The sequence below is a fragment of the Plectropomus leopardus genome, chromosome 14 (genome assembly GCF_008729295.1).
Source record: "Plectropomus leopardus isolate mb chromosome 14, YSFRI_Pleo_2.0, whole genome shotgun sequence".
NCBI classification, from domain to species: Eukaryota; Metazoa; Chordata; class Actinopteri; order Perciformes; family Serranidae; genus Plectropomus; species Plectropomus leopardus.
This window is the reverse complement of record NC_056476.1, coordinates 4,319,775-4,330,665: the sequence shown is the minus strand read 5'-3', so window position 1 is coordinate 4,330,665 and position 10,891 is coordinate 4,319,775. Positions and strand designations below refer to the sequence as shown.

At 36.9% G+C, this 10,891-nt stretch overlaps 2 protein-coding genes across 3 annotated transcripts in view; one reads left to right on the top strand and one right to left on the bottom strand.

The window, feature by feature from the left end:
- The window catches only part of LOC121953918 (nesprin-2-like), a 77,608-nt gene extending 74,851 nt beyond the window's left edge, over positions 1-2,757 (top strand). For both annotated transcript variants that reach the window (XM_042501200.1, XM_042501199.1), the window contains 2 exons: positions 2,357-2,409; positions 2,512-2,757. In XM_042501200.1, the coding sequence (XP_042357134.1) occupies positions 2,357-2,409; positions 2,512-2,722 (264 nt within the window). In that variant the 3' untranslated portion in view covers positions 2,723-2,757. The remainder of the gene's footprint in view (positions 1-2,356; positions 2,410-2,511) is intronic.
- Positions 2,758-7,821: 5,064 nt separating this feature from the next.
- esr2b (estrogen receptor 2b) overlaps positions 7,822-10,891 on the bottom strand; it is a 28,736-nt gene continuing 25,666 nt past the window's right edge. The window contains exons 9-10 of the mRNA XM_042501201.1: positions 10,382-10,711; positions 7,822-9,556 (exon numbers count right to left, since the gene is read on the bottom strand). Coding sequence (XP_042357135.1) covers positions 9,451-9,556; positions 10,382-10,711 — 436 coding nt within the window. The 3' untranslated portion in view covers positions 7,822-9,450. The remainder of the gene's footprint in view (positions 9,557-10,381; positions 10,712-10,891) is intronic.

Genomic DNA, 10,891 nt, shown 5'->3' with positions numbered 1-10,891 from the left:
TTCAGCTGTTTTTGGGACATGCCATTTTTTGACATTTTTGCCTTACTATAGCCTTGCTTTTTAGGTCATTTTTTCAACATGCTATATTATCGTGTTTTTGTCCATATTTGTAAGTTTTAATGCTATGATGTGCATCAGTACGCTCTTTTATGCTGTTTTGAGGTGTTTTGAGCTGTTTTTGGGACATGCCATTTTTTGACATTTTTGCCTTACTATAGCCTTGCTTTTTTGGTCATTTCTTCAACATGCTATATTATTGTGTTTTTGACCATATTTGTAAGTTTTAATACTATGGCGTGCATCAATACAGTCTTTTATGCTGTTTTGAGGTGTTTTCAGCTGTTTTTGGGACATGCCATATTTTGACATTTTTGCCTTACTATAGCCTTGCTTTTTTGGTCATTTTTTCAACATGCTATATTATCGTGTTTTTGGCCATATTTGTAAGTTTTAATACTATGGCGTGCATCAGCACGCTCTTTTATGCTGTTTTGAGGTGTTTTGAGCTGTTTTTGGGACATGCCATTTTTTGACATTTTTGCCTTCACTTCACTTCAAAATGTCGTAAAAGAGCGTGTTGATGCACGCCATAGTATTAAAACTTACAAATATGGCCAAAAACACGATAATATAGCATGTTGAAAAAATGACCAAAAAAGCAAAAAATATACAAAATATGACACTATGATGTTTTTTTCCTGACTTTCAAAGACATACTTTACTGGGGCATTTTTGAGGCACTTTTGCTAACATACCATTCTATGACATTTTTGTGGAGTTTTTTACGACATCCCACACTATGATGTTTGTGATGAATTTTTAACGAAATAGAACAGTATTTTGACAGCATACTATACTGTTACATTTTGGATGCACTTTTGACCTCAGACTATACTTTGACATTTTTGAGGCATGTTTGACAATATAATATACTGACATGTTTTAAGAATTTTTGATGACATACTATGACCTCTTTGATGCATTTTTGACGATAAACCATGTCATGAAATTCTTTCGGTAAATATTCAGGCTTACCTTTGTGTAGCTGCAGAGGAAAGTGGAGTGTTCCCAGAACAGTGCTGTCTGTTTCTGAGCTGGTTGGGGAGGTTTCCTGAAAGACAGCAAACACACCATCAGATAAGACTGACAGAGACCTTACTTAGCCTTGATAACAACTCTTTCATGCTTTTTGTTTTTAGTTATCTTGAACAGTAAAGTTACATACATCTTTTTTAATTTTTGCATTTCCCTCTGATTCCGATTGATATTTGAACAGATGGGTGCAAACTTCTAAATGACAATGATTTTCTCAGAGAACTTGTCAATGACCTGACCTAAGATTTCAATACGATTCAGTCAGTTTTAATTACCAATTGTCAGTGCAGGTTATGAAACAGAATTTACTAACCAGGATCGTGTCTAAGGCAAAAGAACTGAAGGTCTGGTTTTTCCTGTTACTTAATAGATTATGCTTGATTTAAAGTCAATAATCAATATTATGAACTATATTATAAAATATAGGACACTGAATCAATGGAAGGACTTATCTTTTGCTGTAAAAATGAAAGAAACAGTTGTAATCTCATGACTTAAATAAAATTTGGACTTAAACAGATAAAAACTGTGGACCAATGTCTGATTTGGGGACACTGGGTATGAATCAGATCAATGTATACAGTAACTATTACGTAACTTCCCCATATTGTGTCTTTTATGTATGTGTAGTGTCTCTAATCTATTCATCTTTTTTTGTACAACCTTTTTTTACCAATATTTTTATGACATAATATACTTTATATTTTTTTCAATATTTTTGATGACAAGTAAAAAGCGATACTCTACTTTCCTACCAAAATGTTAAAAAAATTGTGAACAATAGTATTTCATCAAAATGGCATAGTATAGTACAACATAAAAATGTCCAAAAATGCCAAAGTATATCGCTTATCACAAAAAATATGTGTAGTATTACTTATAAAAATGTCCACTGTAATATTGTATGCCATTTGAATATTATAAATTTGTCAGTATAATATGACATAAAAAGTTTTCCAGTGTGCCTTTGCAAAATGTGACACTATGCACAGTGACTACTTTTATATTTGATACTTCAAATACGTTTTGTCGATAATACATTGAATGCAGCATTTTGCTTAAAGTGGAGTATTTCTACTTTTAGTTCGGTACAAGATCTGATCGATTCCTCCACACTTTAGACTCTAATGTTGGACCACTGGAAAACTGACATTACATTTCACACATTCAGATAGCAGTGCAGTTTTTGTTTGCTGCTGTTAATGTTGGTGTTGGAGGTAGACACAAGTGATGAACATGTTTGACTTGTCTGTTGCTTTAGGAGGAGGCTGCAGGTCTACAGGCAGCTGCAGTTGGACAGCCTGCAACTAGAAGGTAACTTTTACCAGCTGGGACTGCATTTTGTGTTTTTGCTTTCTTTTTACATTTTTTAGATTTAACTTTAACCCTGAACTAATAATTTCTGTTCTCATTCAGGGAGGAGAGGAGGGATTCTTCCCCACAGCGACCCTTCTTCTACCGGGTTCTACGAGCTGCCTTCCCCTTGCACCTGCTCTTCTTCGTGCTGCTGGTTCTGGCCTGCCTGGTGCCTCTGTCTGAAGAGAACTACAGCTGTACACTGTCCAACAACTTCGCCCGCTCCTTCTACCCTATGCTGCGCTACACCAACGGCCCTCCGCCCACATGAAAACTGCCACGATGCTCAGCAAGTTCTCCTGATGAGAGGAGGACTGAGGGACATATGTGACATGTGATAAGGTGCAAAGACACTTTCTCCCTGCCACAGAAAAAGCACCACCCTTCACGTTCGAAGGCCTCCTCTTATTATTTTTTTGGACTTAACTTTATTGGTGTATTTAAATATGTATTTATTGATTGTGGAGTTCCGCAGTTTTAAGAACAGAAGCCATATCACTGATTCGTTTTAAAGTTTTGTCATTTTTATATGTAGATTTTCCACCTAACGTCCCCACCAAACATCTTCAAAACATGGTGCAAAGAGAAAAAGGTCTCACAATTTATTTTATTATCTACAGTATATTTTAATTTTTGTAATTTAACTGCAGTCTGTGGGATCTATTTTAAAGGACAGTTATTACCAAAGCATCCACAAATCAAATACACCAGCCATTTTTTACCACTGCAGCTATTTGTACTGTTTTCCATAGAAGGCAGCCACTTGTTGATAGCACATTTTGTACAGAAAACTTAATTTAGAGATATTTAAGAAGTGACGATCTGTAAGATGACTTTTTTTTTTTAAAATGATGGCAGTGACTCATCTGCAGACATGCCTTTCTATAGCCAACAGAACTACCATAACTTTATCAGATAATGTTGTTTTGATGGTGTTATTGATGATGATTGATGATTTTGTATATAAGGGCAAACTACTGATAAAAAAAAGCTAAATTATTGTTTCTGAGTATGAGTTTGAGTGTGGCACTGGAATATCTTTAAAGTAATTTAACAGGGAGCAGTAGTTTGAGATATTTTCCTAAGATTATGTTAACTTTATAGCCAGTGGTTAGGAGGTGGTTACTAGGTATTTTAGCAGATCACTAAACTGACGCAGATCCCCAAATTAAAGCTACATTGGGCAATTATTGACCACTGAAAGAAAGGCAGAAAGTGTCAAAACACACATCCTGACATAACAATAGTTAATCAAGTGCTTTTAGCTAACAGTTTAGCATTAGAAACTGCCTGGGTAAGGCCAAGACACACCAAGCTGACATCAGAGCTACTACTGAGGAACGGTGGCTGCTACAATGCCTCATGTCCTCTGTCTCTGTCTAAAATAAAGCTTGAACACACCGTGAAGACTATGGCCAACAGCCAACAAGCACATACGTTCAGCACCTGTGTGAGAATAAATGACTCTCCATAACAGCAAGTGGCTGTAATCTGTATGTGTCTTTCAAACAGGAAACTAAAAGATTAAGATTTAGCCCTCTGCTTACTTAAATGGGTATGAAATGATTCACTCATGGGGCTCTTCTAGACTTTTGAAATGAAACTGGACCTTCTTTGTGGAGGTTAGTAAATCTAAAAAAAAAAATGCATCCACAGATTTACAGGGTCCTGGACTGCATGGCTTTAAGAGGCTAGTTGGCCAGTTAACACATACACAACATAATCAGATGTTGAAAGTATAAATCATATTTGCCACATAACTGAACTAATGGTAAAGAGCCAACAATATATTCTGCATAAAAAGCAGAGGGGGGACAGAGTTGTCTCGCCACTGAGTCACAACGAGAGGTAGAAACGGAGCCAAAACAGTGTCTGTGTAAACAGGACAGCTGGCAGGAGAGGCAAAGTCATGCCCGTCACTCCTCATTTGTTTCAGTGGTACAGCCTGCCCTCTAAAATGACACTCTGGAGAGGCCTGATGCTGCTGTTGTTTTATAAGTGCAAAAATTCAAAGTCAGCAAAAAAGTCTCATTTGTTTCAGCGGTACCAGCCTGCCCTATAAAATCAAACATTGGAGAGGCATATAGTTGCTGTTTTCTTATGTGCAAAAACACAAAGTCAGCAAAAAAGTCTCATTTGTTTCAGCGGCACCAGCCTTCCCTATAAAATCACACATTGGAGCAGCATGATCCTGCTGTTGTGTTATTATTGCAAAAATGCAAAGAAAGCAAAAAAGTTTCTTTTGTTTCAGCGGTACCAGCCTGCCCTATAAAATCACATATTGGAGCAGCATGATCCTGCTGTTGTTTTATTATTGCAAAAATGCAGTTAGCAAAAAAGTCTAATTTGTTTCAGCGGCACCAGCCTGCCCTATAAAATCACACATTGGCGAGGCATGATGCTGCTGTTGTTTTATTATTGCAAAAATGCAAAGTAAGCAAAAAAGTTTCTTTTGTTTCAGCAGTACCAGCCTGCCCTATAAAATCACATATTGGAGCAGCATGATCCTGCTGTTGTTTGATTATTGCAAAAATGCAAAGTAAGCAAAAAAGTCTCTTTTGTTTCAGCGGTACCAGCCTGCCCTATAAAATCACACATTGGAGCAGCATGATCCTGCTGTTGTTTTATTATTGCAAAAATGCAAAGAAAGCAAAAAAGCTTCTTTTGTTTCAGCGGTACCAGCCTGCCCTATAAAATCACATATTGGAGCAGCATGATCCTGCTGTTGTTTTATTATTGCAAAAATGCAAAGTAAGCAAAAAAGTCTTTTGTTTCAGCTGTACCAGCCTGCCCTATAAAATCACACACTGGAGCAGCATGATCCTGCTGTTGTTTTATTATTGCAAAAATGCAAAGTAAGCAAAAAAGTCTCTTTTGTTTCAGCGGTACCAGCCTGCCCTATAAAATCACGCATTGGAGCAGCATGATCCTGCTTATGTTTTATTATTGCAAAAATGCAAAGTCAGCAAAAAAAGGCTTGGTGTGTCAGGACCTCTTATACACGGATTCAGCAATCAGATTTATATGCAGCTAAAAAAACAATATTATTCGCTCTAACAGGCTTTTAATTCAGTACGGCTGCAGAGTTGGGCGTTAACCCTTAGTCGTTTAAATTGCAGCAATTTACATCAATGTTACATCAGGTTAAATGAGTTTTAAAGGGAATTTTTCTTTTGATTTGGTGTTAATTTATGCAACAATATTATTTAGCTCTGGCAGGGAGTCCTGCTTTCAGACATTAACAGCAGCAAACACATACTGCTATTTGAAGGTAGAAGAAGGTAGAAGGTAGATTTATTTGTCATTTTTTAAACAAATTAGAAAAAAAAAAAATTACATTTGTCCTTGATCCTGCCACATCTTTGGAGCTGAAGGATGAGTTGATTAAAATCAGCAGCTGCTGTGAAAATTCCATCCAGTCGCTGCTGGTGGCATCTGTTAAATAAAGAGCACACAACACCTTCATCTCATGTTAAATTATCTAAATTATACCCCTGTAAGAATAATTTATGTTTTTTCTTACTCATTCAATGATGTCTGAGTCGTCCGAGCCCCGAGGAGTGAAGATCTGCAGGCATCAAACATAAACAGGTTAAAACACTGACTTTTAAATTTGTGGTTTATACTGTAATGCACATGAGCGATTTACCTGAGCGCTGCTTTCAAACTCTTCAGTCATGCAGTTGAAGGACTGGTGATAAAAACAAGTCAGACTCAGAGCAGAACATGAATGTAAGTGATCCTTTGGGCAATGAATGTAGCTGTGTACATGCACAATCAAAGATCATTAAATGTCCGTAATTTACAATGTTAGAATTATTGATCCTAAATGTTAAACAGTGTGTTTGATTTGAAACTCAAGTGTTTGAGCCTAATTTGTACATACTCTCAGCCTCAACTCACACTCAGCAGAACACAAAACAAACAACAAAAAGTGTGTAAAGTTTGATTTATTTTGTGAACTCTTATTTATGGGATGTATAGTTGTCCTTTTTTTTGATTGACAATAAACTGTGTTTGCCATGATTTTGCTGCTGTATGTTTACTGTATCGCTGGGTTAGAGAAAGACCGACAGGCAAAAACTTACACAGGACATGAACGTGTGTGTTTGTGTTGTGCACGAAGAAACATTTTCAGCATCAGATTCAGATGAGTGTGTGTGTGTGTGTGTTGGTGTGTTTTTGCATGCATGTACAAGCTACAGACATCATAAAAGAAAGGATAGTGAACATATTAGCAGTGGCAGGATAATCTGGCACTAAGGCTGGATTGACATTGGCAGACGAGTTGCACAAACTTCCAAAAAGGACCTAAATGATGCGTTTGGGGCATAAATCCAATATTTTGAAGGATTTACTCTTTTTGATTGTTTGGCCAGATCAAAACAAAGCTATTCGAACTTGGATGGTACTGAATAAATGACTGGTTTCTTCTTCCAAGAGAACAGTGGTGTGTTAATGAGAACATAATCGGAAAGAGCACAAAAGCCCAAAACACGAGGCTTTAAACGTGTAACAAGACAAATAGTTTAAGCCGACAGTTCCTCGGGTCTGTGAGGCCAAGAACAACTAAACGAGCCACTTCTGGACTGATGCTCATATTCAGCTATTTCTTCACGTGTTATCCATTTGGGAAAGTGCATAAATTATACCAAAAAAACCCACTGAGGATACCATCACGATCAGTTACTTTGTTAAAACTAAACCTAAACAAACCCAAAATAAAATTGCATACATATTTGTTTTCCTTGTTTAAGTTGAAACTCTTTTGTACACTTCATACAGAATTTTCTGTATCAACAGTAATTAAAAGGGAATGTTTACTTTAAATATGATATAGTATATACCCATAATTACTTGAATTCAGTATAAAAATGAATAGTTTGCAATGTTCACTGCCACCAAGTTACAGCTAACTGATGTTAGTTTAAATCATGGGAGGAAGCTCAGTGGACGAAAAATAATTGCAATTAATATTATCTGGTTTCGTATACTTTGGTACAGCATTTTAAGTGCTCTTGCTGTGTTTTGGTTTATTAAAATTACATTTGTGCTGACTATAATGGTTTGTGTTTTTAAAAAAAGGATGATAGAAAATAGACTGATAAACATCCCTAGATTTTTGCAACACTTAAATCTGCTAAAATCATGACAAATGCAAGTTAATGTGGCCTATTTTTTCTCCATTTTGCTTTCTTTGTAGCAACACAAACTTCAAACAGTTTGATAAAAAGCTGATATTTTACATAAATTTAGCCGTTTAGCTTGTTTGGCTTTATAAAGAGTTAGCTTTACTCTTTAGTCTAAAGTTAGAACTCACACGGATTCAGTCAGTAGTATTTTAAATTGACAGACATGAACTCGATGGAATGTTTTATAGAAATGTAAAGCAACTTTTTATTTTGGTAGTGCACAATTCTTTCTAGAGATAATCATATACTGTATAAAAAATGGACAAACCCATCATGACATCACCCTTTAGTTTATGAACATGAAACATTTTGAAGCCTCTTTCTGTCATTTGGACGAGAGTATCGAGCTGTGGAGCAGCGAGGGGATGGTTTTAACTAAGAACCTGACAAACTGCCATTCAAAGCAGCTCTTGATTGTGCATCATTTTAAGCCTTAATAAAATGTAATAAATATATGTGTATCATATGATAGAGATAATGTTTTAACAGTCACACAACGCAGCACCAGATTTTAAATCAACAATTCATTTTAAAATTATAATTTTAAACGTTACGACATGTTTAATGAACCTATTTTAAACAATTTTCAAAAATATGTTTTCTAAACTTTTCCAAATCATTCTGGCCTGGAAAAGAGTTTTTCGAATTTCAGAATTTTTCTGTAAATTTTACGACTGTGGGCATTTTGTGAATTCTTCCAAATGGCCAGCAGGGGGCTAATCCACTGGTTGTAAAAAAAAATTTAAAAAGTCAAGATTGTCTATCCCTCTTTAAATGGTGAACTCTGTAAACACTATCATAATTCCTTTACTGTCTCAATCACGAGTTTTTAGTTTTCTTCGGTGCAACATGAATTTCACTTTGTAAATTATGTTGCCATATATAACGAAATTGACGATATATTGGTATGCAATAGGGAGTGGCTAACAACTTGCAATTAAAAAGTTGCCATCATGTGTGTCGTGGGGTTATCAGTCTGATCTAAAACTTGCTCTTCCACAGCTCCACCCTCTTGTCCAATAATGGTCACTTCTGGCTAAAAAAAAAAAATCCTAGATGCCAAAATGGCAAATTTAAAGCTTTACAACAGAAGTCAACAACTCAATGGGTGACGCCATGATGTTAACATCCGCTTCTTTTATAAAGTCTATGGTGCCGAGAACAGATGTCACATTATGTGAATCCAGCCTTAGTTTAACCGGATGAACAGACAAAAAAGCTCAAGTTAACAGTCATGATGTTAAAAGGCCACGAAGTGCCGCTTCTTGACTCCACTGAAACGTGTAGTTTGTACAAAGAGAGTAGAAAAATCCCAAACAGGCACCGATTAAAACACCAAAGTACACAGTAGAAGTGAAGGAGAAAAACACCACAGTGTGATAGAAAACACCACCCCGTTTTTTGTTGTTTTTTTAGCTATAACAACCCTTTGTGGAAATGGATGTGAACCGTGTTGACCACATGCACTGCAGACTGTAGACAGCTTGTTCTGGATGTTACACCAATGTGAAAAACAAGATACAAATACTGTTTATCAAAAAAAGAGTTCAAACTGACTGGCAGAGGTTCAGCGATGTCCTCACGAACACCGACTGTAGTGCACATTCACAAGAAATATTTACGCACACAAAATATACATCAATCAAAAACATTTTTTTTTAAAGACTAAAAACATCTCGACAGGAAAAAAAATTTACCTCACAAAAGCACTTTTTTAAAATCCTTTTTTAATGTCCTCTCCTCGATCTTTGGGGGGTGGAAAGCCATTAAAGGTTCATTTAGTCTCTTTCAGTCCTGTCACCCCCTCTCAGGCAGTTTCCATGGCAACTCGTTCAGCGATGATGTAGTCTGTTGGTTCCACTGATGGACCTGCGTCTCCCGTGTCCATTGACCAGTGCTCCGGATGGCTATAACTGTGAGGAAAGTTTTTACAATTAGTAACCCGAGGTGAATCATATGAGTACAGTTACTGAAGTTCAGACACTACAGATTAGTTTGAGACATTATTTTTACTTTATCACCAATAATTTTAAACACGAGAAAGAAAAAAAAGGAGAAAATATTAATTTTCTTTCATTTATGTTTCACCATTGCTGCATTTCTTTTTCTCTTTTACTCTTCTCCTCTTACCTTCTTCTCAATTCTTCTCATCCTTTCTTCCCACCTTATGTCTTACTAGGATGCACGATATTGGATTTTTTTGTGATATCTGATATGCCGGTATATAACAACTCATTTACCCAATAACTGATACTGATATCTCTACTTTTTTGTCCAACTAATTTCAGCGATCATCACATCTCTTCTTTAGTCGAATTAACATCATATTATGCAAACTCTTGTGATGATGGCTCAACAGCAAACGGTAAGAATCAAACTAAAGATCGAACACTGTATTAAAAGCGCACAATGAATTCTAATGGTGCAACATGTTGAAATATTGCACGATTAAAATGTGTTATTTGTTCCTTGTTATCTTCTCTCCATCTGTCTTGTTTACTTTTCTCTCCTTACATCTGTCTTTTGTCTTCCTTTTCCTGCAGTTCCTTCCTTTCCCTTTCATCCTTTGCAGTCTTTCTTTGCTCTCTGCTTTATAATTGTCCTTTTGTCTTTAATTCTCTTTTACATTAAAATCAAGTAAAACTGTGACTGCAGCATATTTTTTTATTACTCCACTTCCTACTGGTACTTTAATTTAAGTAAAGGATCCCAGTTTTTCCTCCATCACTGTGACTTACTCGTTAGTGTCCATGTGAGCCGCCACTAAACTCTGAAATGGAGGCGAGGACTGGAGGGACAGCGGCTGCAGGTGTCTGTCCAGCATCTGGACTTCGGCGGGTCCGCGTGGAGGCACAGTGGTGTGGTCAGCGAGGGTGTGGTCTGAGCCCGGCTGCAGGTGAGACGGCGGTTGGGGATACTGGTGCTGTTCAGAGTAAGTCTCAGAGCTCGGCGAGGACGGCGGCTGACTGCTGCTGGACGTGCTGGAGTCCAGCATCTCCAGGAGGAGGTTGTACACCAGCACCACGTTCTTCCTCTTCATGGTGGACAGATGGTCCATGCCTTTGTTACTGCAGAGGACGAGAAGACGACAGTGAAGCTGAGAGAGCAGAAAGACTGGATTACAGGTCAGAGTTTGTGTTTCAACATACACCAGCTAACTGCTCTGTAGCATCACACACTGTAGCAAAAGTAACTAATATCATTAAGTATTGTTTGATATTTTCCATAAATTACCCTCTTTTTAATAA